Genomic DNA, 22074 nt, shown 5'->3' on the forward strand with positions numbered 1-22074 from the left:
TTGTATGTCGCTTATATGTTGATAGCTGTAAAAGATTTAACTGAGGTGAATCAGTTAAAGGAACTGTTGCCTAAGCAATTTGACATGAAGGATCTTGGATCAGCCAAGAAAATACTTGGGATGGAGATTTGCCGAAACAAGACTGCAGGGAAATTATGGCTATCTCAGGGTGGTTATGTACATAAGGTTTTGGAGAGATTTAGCATGACTGATGCAAGACCGGTGAGTACACCTCTAGCGAATCATTTTAAGTTGTCTACTGCAGATTGCCCAAGTACGGATGAGGATATCCCAAACATGTCAAAGGTCCCCCATGTTAGCGTTGTGGGGAGTTTGATGTATGTCATAGTATGTACGAGGCCAGATTTGGCACACGCTGTAAGTGTGGTAAGTAAGTTTCTCTCTAATCCAAGAAGACGACATTGGGAAGCCGTCAAATGGATATTCAGATACTTGTGGGATACATCGGATTATGGCATCATGTTTGACAAGCAACAGGGTTGCCCTTCAATTGTGGGGTTTGTAGATGCTGATTATGCTGGAGATATGGATAACAGAAGGTCTACAACGGGTTATGTCTTTACCCTTGTAGGAGGACCGATATGTTGGAGATCCATGGTTCAATCTCTAGTTGCGTTGTCCACGACTGAGGCAGAATATATGGCAGTTGCCAAAGTTGCAAAGGAAGTCTTATGGCTTACCTGTTTTGTTAAAGAGCTGAGATTACAGCAAAATGGAATGGTACTGCATTGTGATAGTCAGAGTGTCATTTACTTGGCAAGAAACCAAGTATACCATGCTAGAACCAAGCACATTGATGTGCGGTTCCACAAGGTTCGGGAACTGATTACTTTGAGTGAGCTTGTGTTGGAGAAGGTTCACGCATTTGAAAATGCAACGGATATTTTGAAGAAATCGGTGACTAGTGAAAAGTTCAAGCATTGCTTGCACTTACTTCATGTCTCCAAGTGATAAAAGGGAGACAAACCCAACTTAACGGTCTAAGGTTGAGGTGGAGTATCAGGGTTTTCGTGTTTCTCCTAAGGGGCAGAAATTTGCCAAGGTGGAGATTGTTCTGTATGGTGGTTCATTTCTTGGAATGACTTCTGTATGGTGGTTCATTTCTTGGAATGACTAAGTTACACAAAGAAAGAAGAACATACTACAGGTATCTGGGAGAAAACCGTCGACGGTTTTCTGAGGCCTTGCTGAAACCGTCGATAGTTTCGCTGAAAATTTCAAACATCTCAGAAATTGCTCTCGATATCTCAAACTATCGAGGGTTTCAGACGATCTTAGAAAACCATCGACGGTTTCGTTCCTAGGCTGCGAGGCAAAAATTCAAATTTTGAATTTAAATGTTAAGTTGATTGGTTTTTGGGAGGAAACCTCCGAAGGAGAGTCTATATATGTCTTGTCTAAGTGTATTGTGAGACAAGAGAGATCATTTTAAGAAGTGTATTGTGTAGTCCATAATTTCTTAGTGAAATTGTTGTGTCGATTGCTTCTATGGATGTAGGCATTGTCGAACCACGTAAATTCTTGTATTGTTTCTGTTCTTGTTATTTCTCATATACAGATTGTCACTTGTTGCATTTTAATTATTCCGCTGTGCTTGTGCTTCTTATATCCGATATCCAATCATTATTACAACACAATCGCATCCTTTCCTTATGTTTTTCACACACTCACCCCATATGCAACTTTAGGCTTCTAAGTGATCCATCCATTGTACACCAAACTACACTTTACCTCTGACAAATTCCTCCAAACCTAATTCTTTACCATCATGGATCTCCAAAGCAGACTGATCCATCCCCACCATGAACCTTCAAAGCCACTCATCTAGCAAGGCCAAGTTGAAACTCATGAGGCTCTTGATCCCAACCCCCTTAAGGAAGGGGTTGTCTCACTACTTCCCAATTCACCAACTGATCCTTCATTCCAAGTCTCTCCCTCCTCACCCTCCTATCACAAAGATAGAGAACAGTGTCAAAATCACTTCCTTGAACCCCAATGGCACTCCTTAGAAGTTAGAACCTTATTGCAAGATTCTGGTGCTTCTCTCTCTCTCCACTGGACCATAAATCCTATGAATGCCCACTCATCTAACTTCCTTTTGGAAAACAAGAAATGAAGAATTCAACCATGATGAAGTCCTGCATGTCAACCATGGAAGATTTCCACATAAAGCAGTCACCCCTGGCAATATCCCTTGCTAGAAGAATGAGAAGTTTACAATATCTAAACCCCATAGGGAAGAGTTTACAATATCTAAACCCCATAGGGTGCAAACTAAATTTGCATCAATTGATCAGAGCTTATCTCCATTTTCTAAAAACACAGATTGTCTGCCTTCAGATTACAGAAAATTTTTATTACCAACCTTTTCATCCCATCAAACTCCAATGCCAATCTTATTCACCCTCCAACGAATAAATTGATAATCACCACAGCCTTCCCTTTATCTTCACTACCAGTCATCTATTTCATTCTTTAATCAGACCTCAACAGCAACATGGCTCTTACCAATCCAAAAAACTTGGTTCTCCTTCAAAGTTTATATTGATAAGAAAAGAAACAGTGGAAAACAAGACATCCTACAAAGATCAGCCAAGAGCAATTACAAAAGTGCAGAACTCCAATCCCTTTGGAGGAATCCTCCAAAAAGTTCCCACAGAGTTTGCCCAAAAAGAAGCAAAGAAAACAACTTTATCCACTAACAAGCGGGACGATGTTCTTCTAGCATTGAAAATCCTTGCACAAAATCAAGCAACAAAGTCCAAAGAATAGTATGCACCACCCAAGTCCTTATCAAAAAGAAAATTTTATTAAGAAGAACAGGTATTGCACCACACAAGTCCATTAAACAACCACTTTTCTACTTCTCCCAAAATCCCAAAAACTAGACCAGCATAAATTCATCCACATTTTGTGGTGTTACCCATGCTTCACTAAAAACAGAGAAACGGGTACCACCTACTGTTGCAAAAAGAGCTACACAACAGTCTCACTGAGCTCAAAACACATGCAAATATATGGACTAATGGCCTGACAGGTCTCCTTACCTGTAACAAATCATTCATATTAGTCATGTTAAAGAGTCAAAGTCCAAATGAATGGCTTGATCATAAAAGGAACTTGGCCTTAGAATTGACATTGTTCACAAGAATGGACAAGAGGTTGAAGGTTTCAATAAATGAAAAATGACTTTGACGAAAAAAAGAAAAACCCAAAGGATTCCCTAGCCAAACCTCAAATCACACCTCCAAAACACTTGGCAAAATAGAGAGCTCATTAACCTCACTTTCATTAACACTTCTAAATATGTGGAAATCCCATGAAAGAGAGCCCCATTCAAAGAAAGAAAAGAATGTGATTAGAGCATTATGAACAGAGAGTAATCTAAAAATGGCTTGGCACTAAAACCTCCAAAGGAAACTCTTCCACCCAAAGATCCTACCAAAACCAAATCTTATTTCCATTACTGACCTTGAAACAGGTGAAAGGAAAGAACCAACAAGCAATTTGGGAAACTTCCAATGGAGGGCTTCCATGAGAAACATTGCCACTGCCTCTAGTATCTCATACTTTCCAATGAACTCCATACTTCTTCTTGCTGATGGTTATGGATCTTTGAAATGGCTGAAAATTTTCCACAATTCTTTTGCCAAGAACTCTACTGGAATAATGATTGGGATCGTGATGTAGGACAAGAAGCAAGACCTTGGGAAGATCCTAGCTGGAGAATAAGTAAGAAGAGTAGGTTTAAGGAATTATTGGGTTAAGTTAGTAGTTTATTTTGTGCTTAGTTAAATTAGTAGAGTATTATGTGTATTTGGGGGCTTTTTGTAGTATTTGTGTATTCTAGGGGTATGTTTGTAATGTAATGTAGTTTTAGGGGTCTATATGTAATTTCATGTGAAGATGCTTTCTTACAAATAGTTTGTGAAAGGCATGTTGTAGGAGCAGTTGATGGATTTGAATTGAATTGAACGTGAGTTCCCCCCTGGTGTCTTCTCTCTACTCTCTTCCCCTTCCTTCCTCTCTTCAATCTCTTCTAACTTCTCCCATGGCTGCAGATCCTTGACGCTGCCCCATGCATTATTTGGTATCAGACCCCAACCATGATTTTCATTCTTCCATTTCAGTCCACCCAATCTCCTCTTTCTTCTCCTCTTCTCTTGTTCTTCTTTCTCTTCTTCTTTCTTTTCGCTGTTCTGATCTCCTGCTTCGTCCATAATCCCCTGCTGCCCAGCAGCACTCTGCCCTCTTCCTCTTCTCTCTTTCGCTTCTCCTACTCTTCTTCTTCTTCTCTTAATTATCTGCCATAATTATCTCAACTTTATGATTTCTGAATTCTGTTGCTGTCACCTCTACTTGCAGCAGTTTTCTGTCCAGCAATTCCTCCAATCTTCCATCTTCTTCTTCTCCATCCTTCCTTCTTGTCTTTCCCTCTCTATTTGCCTTCCATCATTCTCTCTCTGATTATTCTCTGTTCTAAAATTTCAGCTAAAAAAAACACCGAAAAGCAGTTTAAATTCCCATATCCTAGTCATGAAGTTTTCAAACACCACCTTCCAGACACCTTCCTGCAACACCACCCATCCATTGGAACAGAAACCCCCAAAACTATAAACCTCAAATTTTCGTCACTTCCGACTAATGGAGGAACCCCCACACACAAGCCAAACATCTCTAGCCATCGGCTCTACGAAAACCCTAACCCCATGTGCTTTCTTCATCACACCAACACCATCGAACTCCTCATCCCAAGATCTCCACTCACCAAAGTTTCCCCACCAGAGACTCTCTACCAACAACCCACGTGCCCCACACACCGGAGACCTGCGAGTGGAACCGCCTGATTCTTCTCCTAGTTCCAGTTTCCTGAGAAGTTGCTCCAATCATTATTCTGGGTTTTCTCTGTGATATTTAGATCTGCAACACAACATATTGCAAGCAAGCTCAATAATTTGGCACAAAACCCTAAAAATTGTCACTGTCGGCATTGGAAATCAAGTTTTACTGCTGCACTTTGTTAATTTTATAAGTGAATTTGTTTCAATGCAGCACTACAATCAAGACTACATGTGAATTGAAGAAGGCTTTTGATAAATTAGGGGTCAAATTTGTGGTTTTGCATGATTAGATTGAGAATTAAGGGCAAATTGTGTTAAAGGGCAGTTGGTGATATAAAGCTGCAGTATGCAAGAGCGAAAAAAAGACAAACTGGCAACAAATTATAGTAAAAGGAAATGCCATTTGCCAAACTTTGGTCACAATTTCAAGCTTTTCAACACCTTTCTCAAAATGTGAAGAAAAGGATTGCAAAATCATCATTGATGGAAAATGTCCAACGAATGTGGTTCCCATAAATGGGGTCACTCGAATGTAGCTTCATCCAGAACCTCACCTAGAGCCTTATGAGATGTCTTGGATTGATAACAATGCCAACGTGTTTATGAAAGATGTTTGGCTCCTATCCAAATGTTTGCTTACTTTGATAATGTTTGTTGTGATATCATATACCTATGAAGATTGACCATGTACCCCTTGGTTCTCCTTGATTAGATAATTTGGGTGCAACTAAAGGACATGAGAACAGATATGTCATCCACTACAACAAGAAGAAAATCATTTTGAAGCCTGCTCTACTAACCAACCAGGACAAAGAATTTGAGGTTAGTGATCATGTCAAAGTTACCCAAATTGAAGATGCTACAAGCAAGGCAATGAAAGTTTTTGAAGACATCCAAAGTCTTTCATATTTCCTATTCTTGAGTTTGTCATTCCCAATGTATTTATTCAAGCTAACTCTCAATTCAAGTCCATTATACTGCCAAAGGATTGCGGTGTCTCATCAAGCACTAGCTTTCAAAGAGGCCAAGTTTGCTTCTCCCTCTTTCCCCAACATTTCATAATTCGAGGCTGAATTTTTTCTAATGGGCCGGCCCGGGGGGGGGGGGGGGGGGGGGGGGAGGGTGGTTGGGTTGGGGAGAGTAGAAGCAAGACGTTGGGTAGATCCTTGCTCGAGAATAGTTGAGGGTTAAATAATTGTTGGGTTAGGTTAGTAGTTCATTATGTGTTTAGTTCAATTAGTAGAGTATTATGTGTATTGGGGGCTTGTTTGTAGTATTTGTGTATTCTAGACGTATGTTTGTAACGTAATGTTGTTTTAGGGGTTTGTACGTATTTCATGTTAAGAGGCTTTCTTATAAATAGTTTGAGAAAGCAATGTTGTAAGAGTTGTTGACGAATCTGAATTGAATTGAAACGTGAGTTCCCCCTTAGTATCTCCTCTCTCTTCTCTTCCCCTTCCTTCCTCCCTTCAATCACTTCCAACTTCTCTCATGGCTGCATATCTTTGATGCTGCCCCTGCATAACCTCAGCCCATTCAAGTTGATTTCCAATAGAGTCCACATTTTGCTGCTGTTGTCATTATCTAATTCAAAAGTTAGGGTTAGATCATTGTTCCTCATCCTTCCCACCTACAAATCTACTCCTTTTCATACCAGAAATCCAGCCAAGCTTTGAGCATCCAGCAATCCTCCAACGTTAAATACATCAAAAACCTACGCCTCCTGTTCTATGTCACTTGCAGGCAATACTCCCTTTGTCCTTCCAGCCCCAAGTCAAAAGATTCCATCGATGGCAACAAACCTCCACCCATCAGCTCTCATGGTGGACGGCTGTCATAGGGAGGCGTAGAGAGCGAGAGAAGCACACATAATAACATCTATTTAAGATCAACCTTAATTAACAATGCTTTTAGCCTGAATTAAATAATTCAAAATGTATTAGAAATCATATGATAAAAGATTTAGGGTTCATAGCATGCAAATCTCTCCATATGGGGAATAGTGTGCGTCCTTGAAGATAGTCATGGCTGTCAATCCACTCCCTGCTGCATGGTACCTACAACACCTGCTACTACTACTTAAAACCAGGTTTCTGAAATCAATGTTTCCTCACACAATAAAAGCAGTTTGCAAGTTTGAACTTGAACCTCTTTTAACTAATTTGAATGTGTTATATAATTGCGAAAAAAACATATCCAAATTTCTATACATTATACATCAGGGCATAACAATTTTCAGAGTTAAATTAATTGCCAGTCAAGAAGTAGTGCAATTTTAATGTTATGACAAACCATGTCGGGCTTGAACATTGACTCGCAGGCACCATAGAGAGACTCGGAGGCAGTGCCAGCAACAACAAAATCTTTGGCAAGCTCCCTGATATTTGAGACAAGAAAATTATATCAAGTAAATAGGGTGACATCACACTTAAGTGACTCAAATACACAAATGAAAAAAAAAAAGAAAAAAATAGAAACAAAAATAATCAATATATGAATAGTCATGCATGTTTTTCCCTGCTAAAGGCTCAAACCACTGTTTTCTATGACTGCTTATTATAACACAAATAAATACAAAAAAAAAAAAGTACACATGAAGCAATTGATTACTTAATGAACAGAAGAAGACATGCTACACACATGAGGTTATTGGAAAATTTTAGGCCATTTTATTATCTTTTGTTGTTAAGATATATTTTATTACCCTCAAGATTTTTGAAACCTGGAGATCCATCTGGTTGCTGAGGCAAGGAAGGAAAACAAAAACAGAAAAAATTTCATTCCTAGGGGATATGACATGCTCTTTTGTTTTCCATAGAATGAAGAACTCACCTAAAAATAAACTAAATGCTTGTATTAAGGGCAGGTGAAAGCATACTTTTAAGATATTTTCAGGCCTGAATTCAATTATTTTTCTTTTTTTTTATATACCCACTTTTTTAGTAGCAATTAAATGCATCCCAACTGTAAATTAGTAAAACGCTAGGACTGTCAATTTTTCATAGATAAAGATCATTTAATAAAAAAAAAAATTAAAAGGCAGAGGACAAGGTATCCTCCAACTAAAGAAGTTACAATATCGACTACAAAAGAACAGCACCCCAATCCCTTTGCAAATCTGTCAACGAAACCCACAAAAACATCATTCAAGCTCAAGCCCAAAGAAAAGCAAAAAGAAACATTTCTATCCTAAAGAAAACTGATGGGAGTGATTTGATCTTAAAAGATCCTAGCATTCCTCTCAGCCAGAAGGTCCAAAAAGTAGCAATTTTAGCACAAATCTAAAATATATTCCCAACTAGGACTTTCAATAAGTGATTGAATTTTTCTGGAAAGAGAAAAGTTAAAAATAATAGGAGCACAATGTATTGTATAACAAATAAAAGATACAATTGCATGTCAACAAAAATGCATTCATGCATAACAATCTTTGGGTGGCAAGATCAGTTAGGCATACAATTTGATGCAAAAACAACTACCAATCCTAGGAAAGATTCTACATTTCATCTCACTCCCCTGCATATCATTTCTAAATTTTTGAAATTTAAAGGTGCATGCTAAGGAGTTAAAAGACTTCAACCCTCATTATGTCCATGTACACACTAACCAACTTGGTATGAATTTGACATTCAGTCCTTGTTCAGCTTTAATTGATGTTTTTTTTTGTTCTGAAATTTTTAAGACACACTACAAAGAAACTGATTTTTTTTAAGAAAACTAGCATGAAAGGCACATACAAGCTTAATTCTTATATTTTATGAGAAACCTAAATTCAAAAATGTTTTCATAAAATAATTAATATTCAATATTAAATTTTGTACAATTAACTTGTGCAAATGAAAATTATAGAGAACTTGTTGATTTAAACTTAGCATATTTTAAATAACAAAACTCCGTCTGTGATGCACTTAACACGCACTTAATGTCCTAATATTTTCATATATAGCCAATCCCAAGCCTAGGTAAAGGAGGGTTGCATTAGGTAGCTGACAACCAACATAAAATTTGTCAAATCACTATGATATGAATCCTTACCAAATATTTGTTGGGGCGTCCCCTACGACATGTTGCACTTATACCACCAGGGTGTAGCAAAATGTGGGCGAGGGTGGGCTAGGTCATCGCCCTTAAGCGACATGCCATGTCAACACCCGAGTACAGTGTCAAATATGCAAGGGTTCCCACATCATTTTGGACATTGGGCAGGTAAAGAAGTTAGTTCAAGAAACTAAGATTAGATTAGCAACTTGGAATATAGGGGCATTTACGGGTAAATGCATGGAAATTATGGACACAAATGATTAGGTGAAGAATTAATATAATCTGCCTTCAAGAAACTAAATAGGTGGGGAAGAAAGTTAGAGAAATTTATTAATCATAATTTAAACTTAGGTATAGTAGAAAAGAAAAACATAAAAATGAGGTAGGAATTATTGTAGACAAAAACTTAAATGATAGCATTGTAGATGTAAATAATGTAGATGATAGAATTATAAAAATCAAAATGATCTTAGGCCAAGAGATAATAAATAGCATTAGTGCTTATGCTCCTCAAGTAGTCTTAGCAGAAAATTTTAAGAGACAATTTTGGGAAGATATGGATAGAACTATACAAGACATATTAGGGATTCAGAAAATATTCATAGGAGCACATCACAATGGACACATTGGAAAGGATAATAAAGGTTATGAGAGGACACATGGAGGATATGGATATGGAGACAAAAATGAGCCCGAGGAGATGATCTTAGACTTCACTACGTCATATAATTTTATTACAATAAATACTTGCTTTAAGAAGAGAGAAGAATATTTAATAACCTTTAAAAGTGAACAAAATAAAAATCAAATAGATTTTTTTCTTAACTAGGAGGGCAGATCGTTTATCATTTAAGGATTGTAAAGTTATCCTAGGTGAAAGCATAACCGCACCACATAGAATTTTAGTGTAAGATATACATACTATAAAATGGACTAGAAAGGATAACATAAACCAGTGTAAGAGACCTAGGTGGTGGAACCTAAAGAGAGAAAATATAATAAAATTTAATGATAAATTGATCAAACATGGTGATTGGACGATAGAAGATGGTATACATACAAATGCTCTTTGGAGTAAGATAGTTGGCTCTACTAAAAAAGATAGCAAAAGAGATTTTAGTGGAATCAAGAGGGAAAATTCTCAAATAGCAAAGAAAGTTGGTGGTGGGATCAAGATGTTCAAAAAGCCATAAAAACAAAAAGAATTTGGTATAAAACATGGCAAAAATGTAGAAACATGGATAACTTTGAAAAGTATAAAGAGGCGAGAAAAGATGCAAAAACAGCCGTTAGTGAAGCTAAACATAGATCATTTAATAATTTGTATGATAGATTAGATACAAAAGAAGAGGAAAGAGATATATTTAAACTTGCTAGAGGTAAATAAAGAAAGAGTAAGGACTTAAGTAATGTAAAATGTATAAAAAGTGAGGATGATATCGCCTTGGTTAAGGAAGAAGACATAAAAGAAAGATGGCGAAGTTACTTTCGTAAGCTATTTAATGAAAACCAAATAAAACGCTTAAACTTAGAATTGACAACTGAGGAAAAGACTAAAATATGAGATTTATTTTCTCAAGATTAGAGTTAACGAAGTTAAGTTTGCACTAAAAAAAATTTTAAAAAAAATGGAAAAGCTATAGGACTGGATAACATCCCAATTGAAGTTTGGAAATGCTTGGATAATAACTAAATTATATGGTTAGCTAATTTATTTAACAAAATTATAAAAACAAAAAAAAAATATCAGATGAATGGAGGAAAAGCACTTTAATACCTATATACAAAAATAAAGGAGATATTCAAAATTGTAATAACTATCGTGGAATTAAACTTATGAGTCATACAATGAAACTGTGGAAAAGAGTAGTTGAACAAAGATTAAGGTTAGAAACGAAGATCTCAGAAAATCAATTTGGTGTTATGCTTGGGAGATCTACTACAGAAACTATCAATATTTTAAGAAGATTAACGGAAAAGTTTAGGGAAAAGAAGAGGGACTTGCATATGGTATTTATTGATTTAGAGAAAGCATATGATAAGGTACCAAGGGAAGTTCTATAGTAGGTTTTAACAAAAAAGTGTGTATGTAGTAGGTATACTGATGTCATTAAGGATATGTATGATGGAGTAAGGACTAGTGTAAGGACTATAGGCGGGAGATTAGAGAATTTCCGATCATAATAGGTGTACATCAAGGATCTGCTTTGAGCCCTTATCTTTTTGTTTTAGTAATGGATCAACTGACTAAGAGTATCCAAAATGAGGCTCCATGGTGTATGTTGTTTGCAAATGATATTGTATTGATTGATGAAACTAGGGGTAGAGCAGAGGCTAAGTTAGAATTATGGAGAGAACCATTAGAATTTAGAGGCTTTAGGATAAGTAGAAATAAGATAAAATATATGAAATGTAATTTCAATCATAGTAGGAGTAACATTGGAGGTAAAGTTAAACTTGATGATGAAAAAATAAATAGCACTTGAAGATTTTGATACCTTGGATTTATTATGCAAGCTGAAGGAGAAATTGAAGATGATGTAAAGCATAGAGTTAAAGCAAGTTGGGCAAAACAGAGAAGTGCTTCAAGTATGCCTTATGATCATAGAATATCCTTAAAATTAAAAAGGAAGTTTTATAAGGCAACAATAAAACCAGCTATGCTATATAGATCAAAATGTTGAGCAGCTAAGAAATAACATATCCAAAAAGTAAAAATTGTCGAGAGGAGAATGCTTAAATGGATGAGTGGTATAACATTGAAAGACAAAATTAAGAAATGAACATATTCGCAATAAGTTAGGTGTAGCTCCTATAGAAGATAAGATAAGAGAGGGATAACTCAGATGGTTTGGGCACTTGCAACGTAGATCACATAGTACACCAGTGAGGAAAAGTGAGTTAGTTACCATAAGCGGCAGTAGAAGAGGTAGGAGTAGATGTAAAATAACTTAAAATGAGATAGTAAGGATTTAATAACCCTGAATATATCGAAAGAAATTGTCCATGATCGCATAAATTGGCGGAAAATGATTCATATAGCCGATTCCACCTAGTGGGACTTAAGGCTTAGTTTTGTTGTTATTGTTGTTGTTTTTTATATTTTAATTATCAATTTGGACAAAAAAAATTTCTTATTTGTTCTCTTTTTTGTTAGTGCGGGTGGACTTTTATACAATAAAGATTTTAAAATATGATTACATAGCTACCAATTTAGATATGGATGTAACAAGCAAAAACATCTCTCCTTTTTTTGGGGAAAAAAAAATGGTCAATTGGAAGTTCACAGTGATATGAGTTACAAAATGAGTGAAAGGTAGCCCTTCTCCCATTCTAAAGCTTTGTTTGTCCCCACCTCCCCCCTATGACTTTTGAAAAAGAAATTTTAAAAAGGAACTAATGAAAAGAAGCTAACTAAAATTATTGTAAAAATTATTTGGTCCCTCAGTGAAAAAGAAGTATTAGAAATAAAAAGTTGACTTTCAATCCTAGGAACCCTAGTCCTACCAAAGACCCTCTCACAAATGCACACACCAGATACACTTTAAGATGGGAATTTAATTAACTGCAATGACCAATATAAATTCTATGCGAGAACTACAGGTTGTGGAAAATTCAAAAAGTTATAGGATTCATGTAGACTTGTCCTTAAGGACCTAATCAAGTAGGATAAGATAATTACTTGAAAGATGGTAAATTCAAGCCTTAGAATTAAGCCTAAACATGCAAATTATATATCCTTAGAATAAAACACAATCAAGCATTCAAGTATGAAAATCTTTTGGACTTTGAAGAGTTTGTCTGCAGATATTATTCAAAGTCATGCAATGGATATTTTGAAAAGGCTAATGGAAGGTAAATATCATATTAGCTACCAAGAGCGCCTTATGGATCAACTCTATAGCTTGCGCCAGGGTAATATGACTGTTTCTGAGTATATGACCCAATTCGATGAGTTGTCTATTAGGTGTGGAGTTGATGAGACAGAGAGCCAACAAATTGTTAGGTTCCGCACTGGATTAAGGCCTGAATTAAGGAGGGAGATGTTTCCCCATCATATAACATCTCTTGAACAAGCATTTAATCTAGCTCATGACTTTGAGCAGATGAACAAAGGGCAAATGGGAAGGCGGTATGGCAACCCCTCAAATGAAACCTATAATAGGAAAATCCAGGGCACTGATAAGTCTAAACAAGCATCTGCAGGGCAAGTCACTTCTCGTGGGAGCAACCCAACAGTCCAACAACCAGTGGACAAAGGGAAAGCCCCGATAACGGGATCCTCTCGCCAAAATTCTGGCACAGAAGTATGTTTCAAGTGCCACAAAAAGGGACACTTCGTCAGGCAATGCCCTAATAGGAATTTAGTAATTGAGAGAGAAGAAGAAGAGGAAGAGGAAGAAAATGATGAACACAACACACTCGAACCTTGCTCGATATCTCGAATGGTGATTCTCGGCTTTTCTTGGGGTTGTGATTGATCTGCTTGACTGTTTAAGTACTAATCTCACAAAATAGCTACTGGAATGGTAATATGGAAAATGGATAATGATAATCTCGTGGCCTCTCACCACTCAATCTCCAAAGGAGAAGGGATGTGGTCTCTCACCACTCACTCACAAAGAGGGAACAAGCTTAAAGCTTAAGCACAAGGCAATAAATCTTGATTCAATTCAAAAATACTTGATCTCCCTAATAACTTACATGCCCAGCTATATATAGAGATGTTGGAACAACCCTCCAACCATAAGTAAATAAAATATAACAAGCTTTGAATGAAAAATGATAAAATGAAACCAAAAAGTCAAAAATGTAAAATTTTCAAAACAAATAGTCTCATTCTTCGGCCTTCTAGACGTTCCATACTTTGAATTAGTTCACCTACCATATACCAAATTAAAGATATGGAAGTCTTCTTTGCAACACACTTTGAACCACTCCATTTGGACTTTTCTTGGGAAAGTTATGGCATATTTGGTGAAAGATGTGCAGCTGTCCATGTGATGCAGAATTTCTGAACGAATGCCTACTGTTATTGGGCTGCCAAGCCGTGCACAATTTGAATTTCATGGTTTTCCCTATACCCAAAGAAAGGTATGGGAGTCTTCTTTCCAGCCCAATTGGAATTGGGTTATTTGGGCCTCTGTAGATGAAGTTATGCATTTTCTTGTACAGGTGCGCAGTTGCCTTCATCCCAGCGAATGCATCCACGTAACACCATCTTAGCGAATGTTATGTTTGGGGAATGTTGATCCCTATGGTAAAAAAGTTATAAGATGCCTAAATGTATAAAATAACTAAAGTAGTTACGTATTTTTAGAAAATATAATTAATGCATTGATAAGTTTATAATATAAGAAGATTTAAAAATTGAGGACATAATGGAATGGAATAGTTTGTTGGGGAAAAAATTCACTTTTAAAAGCTGAGAAAATTATTTACCAAATGCGTTATGCCCAGCTTTTACTTTACAAAAAAATAAAAATCAAGGCAAAGGAAGATGGCACAATTCATCCTATATCCCCTCTCACCTCTCCTAAAATTCAAATAAGAAACTTACAACATAAAAGTCTTAAGTTTTAACTAGAGATGACCCCAAAAAACAACCAAAATTTCTTAAACTTTGAAAGTACAAATCTAAGGTATTGAAAAGCTGTCGCTTTTGACAACTTTATCTATTGCATTATACTAAATTGATGTTGGTTTTATCAAAGAGACTTCTGCCTATACAAATATGTTCATTTGTAAAATACATTTTTTTTATTTTATTTTATTTTAAAATTTTTTAGACACTATAAAAATACAATCTTGCTTTTATTTTTTTATTTTTCTATAATTTTTTTAGAAATCAAAAAATTATATGACATTATAATTATTTTAAAATTTAAAATAAATTTAAAATTATATTTCCTAACAAGTCTTAATATTTTTTTCTTGCTTCCCATAGGCAACTCCAATGACCTTCCCTCCAAAGTTCACACATTGTTAACAAGTTTTAGTAATTTCTATAAGTAATTTAATTGTCAAACAAAATTTACACTTTCGATAATATCTCTTGAGATCTTGAAATATGGTACTTTTTTACAATTCATTCTAATACCAAAACTTAACCTATAATCCAACTTTTGAATAGCTGTAATATTTATTTTTATCAAACATAAACAAAAAAAAAAAGTAAATCTCTCCATCTCTCTCTCTCATTTTTATCCAACATAAACAAAAAAATAAATCTCTCTCTCTATTCATTCACCATGTTCCTGGTTCCCAAAAATAAAAATAAACCCCACCCCCCCCCTCAGGCCATTCTCCAAATCAAGCCCCCTCCTCTCCAGTCATTCACCAAAACAAGCCCCCGTCTACCTTTCTATACACATTAAGAAAAAACGATCAATTGATGCCTCTCCTTGATGTATTTCCCCTTCCTCTATGGTCCAGCTGCAGCATCCATCTCCATCATTTCCATTACTGTTACTTATTATACCAACGACTAAGATTCAAGGCACCTTCGGGACCATAACAGTGGCTAGTCATCAGAAAACTCTACCACATAAGCCCGTGAAGCAAAGATGTCAAATCAAGATTTGGATCGTGAATTGAAATTCCAATTTTGGGAATTGTGAATCAAGAATTGAATCAAATCGTAAGATTCAGTACAATTTTCCAAAATCATTCCAAATGACATGCATATATTGATATATAAACAACAAGCAAAATGGCACAGTACATTTACATTTTGACAAAAAAAGAAAATCACATTTCATGTGTATGCTTTCCCTGAACAAATAAAAAGTAAGGAAATGAGTGAAGAAATATTAATGAAAAAATGAACATATTGCTGTTTAAGGGAAGGAATCGAGTAAAAATAATTAACAAACTGAGCTTTTGGTGTTTATCGGCAATAAAACACACTTTTTTTTTTTTGGATTACGCAGCGGGCATCCACATGTCCGTTTTACGGTCCACGTGACTAATCCTGCGCCCCTAGAAATTGATCCCACAACTCCAAAGGGAGGGTAAATTCAGGAGTCTAGGGGCGGAAACGAACCCGGGAGGGTTTGAACACCTGACTTTGTGAGAGGCACTCCCACAGCCCGCACTACCACCTGAACCACACCCTAGGGGTTAATAAAACACACATTTCATGCATATTCTTTCTTGATTAAAAATAAAAAAGAAAAAAAAAACAGTTAAACTTTGAAAATGATAATAATTGAACAAAATACTATTAAAAAAATGATTTTGAATCTTAACAACATAACAAATCCTGAGTAACACCCTAACCGATGTGTGTTCTATCCTTTTCAATGGCAAAGAACCATACCCCAAGGGTGAAGAATGGTTTTGTGAAAGCAACAAAAGACCTAAGGTTCTATTTTCTCCTTTTTTTAGCACAAAAAACTAGTGTAGACGAGGAATGGAAGCTAATCGTGTTCCAAAAAAAAAAAAACAATTAAAAAAAAAATGGGGTTTTAAACTAGTCGGCCTTGTCAAGATACTATAGGTCTAGAATCGTGTGAATCAACAGATTCAGATCAATTCACTAGATTCATCAGGTAAATCGATAGATTCGGCAGCAATTAAGTTAATTTTAGATTCACTAGTAAGATTCAAATCGATTTGGTGTGGAACTGATAACGAATCGTATGAATCGAATCATGAACCATAAGATTCTAACAACTATGCTGTGAAGAAGAAGGGCCAGCAGCTAGTGGAATAATGCAGGCAGCAACAAACATTTTTTATGTTCCTCAAGCCACAACCTTTGTCTTTATAATAAAAGATATAAGAAAACACACACACAAATAGAGGAGCAACAAACATTTTTTATGTTCCTCAAGCCACAACCTTCATTTTTATAATAAGAGACATAAGAAAACAGAGAGAGAGAGAGAGAGAGAGAGGGCAGGGAAGAGAGATAAGACTTAAGAGGTTGCATAGCAGAGGAGGAGCCAGAGGAAGACGAGGTGATGGTGTGCACAAAAGATGGCTTTGTCTCATCATCACGGTGATCGCACAACCGAGATGAAATGGAGTACTGGTAATAATAGGTATGCTTGCAAGAATGGCAAGAAAGTGTCAAAAAAACCAAAAATCCATTCTCTCATTAGCAAGGTTTCAGGGGTAAAAACGTCAGCACAAAAAAATCATTACTGTTCATTTCCCAGCTTCAAGCTTTTTATATATAGAGAAACAGAAATTCCATTAAGGAGTAAGAAAGTACGAAGATGGAGGATAAGGCATCCTGAGCCCAAAGAAAATACAATAACACTGCCCTTCCAATCCCTTTGAAGATCAGACAGCAATACCCCACAAAAGCCCCAAAAAGAATGTGCCCAGAAATAAGCAAGAAATGTAAGGGCCCATTTAGTTTTGGAAAACAATTTCCATTTTCAATTTTTAGTTTTCCAGAGAACTATAAAAAGTTCACCTCATTTTTAAGAATTTCAAGATTCATATTAAAAAGGTAGAAAATAAAGAGTTTTGTTCAGCTGTGACAAAAAAAAAAAAACCAATTTATAATTTAGTTTTCCAAAACTTGTATAAGGTAGTGTTTTGGAGCATGATTTTTGGGGCTTGAATTTGGAATTGTGGATTTGGAAGAGGTCAAATACAATTTTATACTCTATTTTGTATGATTCACACAAATCCAAATCCAAGATCCGAATTCGGTGGTCCCAAATGCAAGACATGAAATTAGAAATCTAGAATTTCTGACTTTCCTATATAAATTGGAAAACAAGGTGGCATTTCTTGCAACTATAAGAAAAATAAGAAATTGAAAACAAAACAATTTCTACAAGCAAATGGTGCCAAAACTTTTTATTGATTTACATTGTGTTTATATAAATGTTGTAGAACTGAAAAATTAGATGACTTTTTGTAGTATTTTGAACTAAACAGGCCCTAACTTTCTCCCAAAGTGAAATCAGAGAAGTCCCCTGATCCTTGAAAATCCTCATTGTTCCCTCCATAGCCAGATTCCAAGATATGGCATACACTGCACAAGCATATAAAGCCCTCCCACTTCTACCTTCCCCAAACCCCCGAAATTGCACCAGCAAAAAACAACCTAGTTACCACAGTAAGAGAACAAAGTATTCCGAAAAATATCTTGCCACCCAGCAACAAAGAAAAGGGCATCCCCAAGCCACAAAGATCCCCACTTTGTGAGGTAGTAGGAGGGTCATCAGTCGTCAGTCTTCAGTGTACGCAGCCTTACCCCTGCTTTTATGCAGAAAGGCTTTTCCCTTGGACTCGAACCCGTGACCAACCAGTCGCAAAGGAGCAATCTTACCGTTAATCCAAGGACCACCCTCATCTAACTCATAGCACAGCATACAAACATCTGTTGACCACTGTACAAAGTCTTTCATCCGTAGCAAGTAATTTGTATTGATCCTTTCAAAAACTAGAGTCCAGATAAAAACCCAATCCTTAAAAAAAAGATCATTTGCTTGTCAAACATATTTTTCAAAATGGAAAGTGCTAGTGTCTGATGGTTTTATAAGATGAGTCAAACAAGATTTAGAAGAGAACTCCAAAGAATCTCCAATACAAAGCCAGGCATCCCCCACCCCCCACCCTCACCAGTGATAGGGACAAAAGAATCCAGTACACTATGGAAGTAAGCTCATGAACCTCTCTTACATTGAGACTTCTAAAGAAATGGGAGTCCCATGAAAGAGAGTGACCCCCTGTGAAAATAAAAAATGCTGAAAAACCGGTGTATTATGAACATTAGAAAGTCTGGAAAGCAGGCTCCAACAGAGAGTATCCCACCCAAATCTCATCCCAAAAACAAATTCTATTACCAATGTACCCAACTTAAAGCAAGTAAAAGGAAAGAATAGACAACCAACTTGGGGAACAAACTTCCAATGACTTGCACGGGAAACATTGCCACTTCCTATCGCACCAATTCCAATGGATTTCAAACTTTTAAAAACATGGTGCCAGGATGAATCAGCCTTTGAGGAGAACCACCATAACCACTTTCCAATTAAGGATATGTCTTTAGATTCCCCATTACTGAGTGACGGTTCCCCCTCAAATGAGGGCCTTCTAACGACATCCCAGCCAACAAGCTGATCCCTCTTATCCTCCCTAAAATCAGATCAAAGAAATACTTATGAGGATCGGCATGCCTTGCCTATCTCTTTTTCAGATATTGTGACACGTGGACGACCTCCAGATGTCGACATTTCCTTTGATGATATGCTTACACATGGACGACCCCTAGATGTCCACATCGGTTCATAATTGTTCGTAGATTTTGAATGGATTATTTGAAGACTTGTTTTGAAGACTTTTTAATGTGAGAAAGACCCGAGTTAGAGGTGTCGAAGCAAGTCCGAGTTCAAGACTCATGTGGGCTCCAGACGGTCTTGTGGGACCCCACGGCTCCATTGAGCCCACACAAATTGAGCCTCCCTTAGACTTTTGTTTCTATTTAATTTGTAAACATGCAAGACAACTTGCTTGCATGTGTATGTTAGGAAATTGTGTGAGTATGTCTAGTGAGTTCGAGTGTTAGTAAGTTGTGCTTAGTATTTATTGTGTCTAGAAAGTTGGAGCATTTATTTTGTTAGTAACTTGTAAGAGTAATTAATGTGTCTAGTAAGTTGGTGTCTTTATTATTTGTGTCTCCAAAGCTTGTGTGGAAATTATTAGTTGTTTAATGTCTTTGTCCCCTCATGCTAGCTAAGCTTATTAATGCTTTGTCCTCCCATGCTAGCTTATATATATAACACCCTTCATTGTAAGAACTATGTAGAGAGAAAAGTATTGATATTGAAAGGAAATTCCTTTGTTGAAGTTTGTTAAGCTTTGCCCAATCCTTGTAATTGTGTAGTGAGAGGCTACCTCCCCTCCTTCCACAAAGGCGAGTGAATCGTCAAAATGACTTTGCTAGGAGACCCCCACGTCATAAGCCCTATGCCCAACATTGAAATGATGAGGACTATGACGTTGATGACTTTCACATTAGAAGATCTTACCATAGGGACTATCGTGATCCCCCCCATCTATGATGGGAAGATGGATCCTAAAGTCTTCCAAGATTGGTTGACTGGGATGGATTCCTATTTTGATTGGTGCAAGATGACTGACCCTCATTGGGTTACTTTGCAAAAAAGAAGTTAACAGGACAAGCCAAACTCTATTAGATAAATGTCGAGAGGCAGGAAGCAAGGTTAGATCATAGACCCAGTGAGCATTGGGATCTAATGAAGGATAGGTTAAGGGAGAAGTATGTACCCCTTAGTTATAGAGAGCACCTTATAGACCAGCTTTACAGCTTGCGTCAAGGTAGCATGACTGTTACAGAATACATGAGTCAATTCGATGAGTTGTCTATAAGATGTGGTGTCTATGAGACTGTTAGTTAGCAAATCTCCCAATTCCTCCTAGGATTAGAGCCTGAACTGAGGAGAAAACTATTTCCCCATCACATTGAGTCCCTTGAATAGGCCCATAATTTAGCTCATGACTTTAAGCAAATGATTAAAGGTCCCATGGAAAAACGGTTTGATACCTCTTCAAATGAGTCATACCCTCAAAAGATACAGAGTTATGACAAATCCCAACCAGCGCAATCAGGTTAAGTTACCTCCCGAGGGAGCAATTCCACAGTCCAACAATTTATGGACAAAGAAAATGCACCCATGACTCGATCCTCTCACCAGAGTTCTGGAAGTGCAGTGTACTTCAGATGCCATAAACAAGGACACTTTTCCAAACAATGTCCCACCAAGGACTTGGCGCATGATAGGGTAGATAGTGAGAAAAAGAAGAAGGACAAGAAAAAAACTAGTGGAGGATCCTTGACTATCATAAGTGAAAATCAATTTGAACAGGAGAGTCAAGATACTCAAATAGTGAATGAGGTTGTTACTTAGAAGATTGAAACATCCCTTCTTGAGCATGACACAACACTGGAAGTATCACCTATACTTTCCAAGTTTGAGAATGTCATTCTTGAACCACCTAGTGAGTTACCTCCCGTGAGAAAGATTCCACATGTCACAAATCATGTTCTTGGCCTCATTTATCACATCATAGAGTAAACCCGATAGAAGATGATGTTGATGAAATAAGAGAATGAAATGAAGAAACATGACTCTATTCAGGATACCATAAGTCTATCTGCCTGCCCTACTCTCCTTTCTCCCAAGAAAGATGACACTTGGGGCATGTGCATCAATATTAGAGCAACCAACAAGATTGTCATTGAGAATAGGTTTCTCAAAACCATTGTTTCCAATGAAGATGTACAGCTCATAGGTTACTTCTTGAAAGCCTTGTGGACTATGTTAGGCTCGCATTTTAGTGCCAAGCAGTCTTTTAGTGCTTACTACCCCCAAATTAATTGGCAAGTTGAAGTAGTGAATAGAAGCCTTAGGGACCTATTGAGATGTTTGGTAGTTGAAAACATCATAGCTTGGGATTTATGCCTTCCTATGGCCAATTTTGCATTTAGTAGTTCAGTGGATAGGACCACATGCCTTAGCCCATTTCAAGTTATCACAGGATATAGTCCTAGGAAGCTTGTATATCTTATTCCACTACCACTTAAGTCTAGAGTGAGTGAGCTGATTGATGTCTTTGCAAAGCATATACACAACCTACACTCTGAAATAAGAATGAAGGTTACTTTGAATTTTGAACATTATAAATCTCGTGCTGATATACATTGCATGGTGAAAGAATTTTCAAAGGGTGATATGGTTATGACCCGTATTCGTCCTAAGCAAATTCCTGTAGGAAAGGTGAGGAAGTTACATGCTAGCAAGATGGATCATTTCAAAATTTTAAAGAAAACTAGTTCTAATGCTTACGTGCTTAATATTCCTGTTAATTTTAGCATAAACAATGTTTTCAATGTTGATGATCTAATCCCATTTCTTGTAGCATCTTCTTTTGTAGAACCTTCAAATTCTAACCCTCCAGGTGACCCCACTCCTCTTGAACCTGAGAACCCAAAATTGCCTTTGCCTCCACCCTTACCCATGCCCAAGAACTTTGATGCAATCTTGAATGACAAGACAAAGTTCACACAAGCAGGATCATACCGGAAGTTCTTGGTAAAGTAGAGAGATAAGACACTTCCCAAAAGGAGCTAGAATTTTAAAGAAGACCTCCTTCATCTTAACCCGGAGTTTTACTCCAAGTA

General features: G+C 36.8%; 1 protein-coding gene across 2 annotated transcripts in view; it reads right to left on the bottom strand.

Moving 5' to 3' along the window:
- The window catches only part of LOC131162519 (proteasome subunit beta type-3-A), a 42859-nt gene that overhangs the window by 15257 nt on the left and 5528 nt on the right, over positions 1–22074 (bottom strand). For both annotated transcript variants that reach the window (XM_058119104.1, XM_058119103.1), the window contains exon 5: positions 7155–7239. In XM_058119104.1, the coding sequence (XP_057975087.1) occupies positions 7155–7239 (85 nt within the window). The remainder of the gene's footprint in view (positions 1–7154; positions 7240–22074) is intronic.

Source organism: Malania oleifera, chromosome 8 (genome assembly GCF_029873635.1).
Source record: "Malania oleifera isolate guangnan ecotype guangnan chromosome 8, ASM2987363v1, whole genome shotgun sequence".
Lineage (NCBI taxonomy): Eukaryota > Viridiplantae > Streptophyta > Magnoliopsida > Santalales > Ximeniaceae > Malania > Malania oleifera.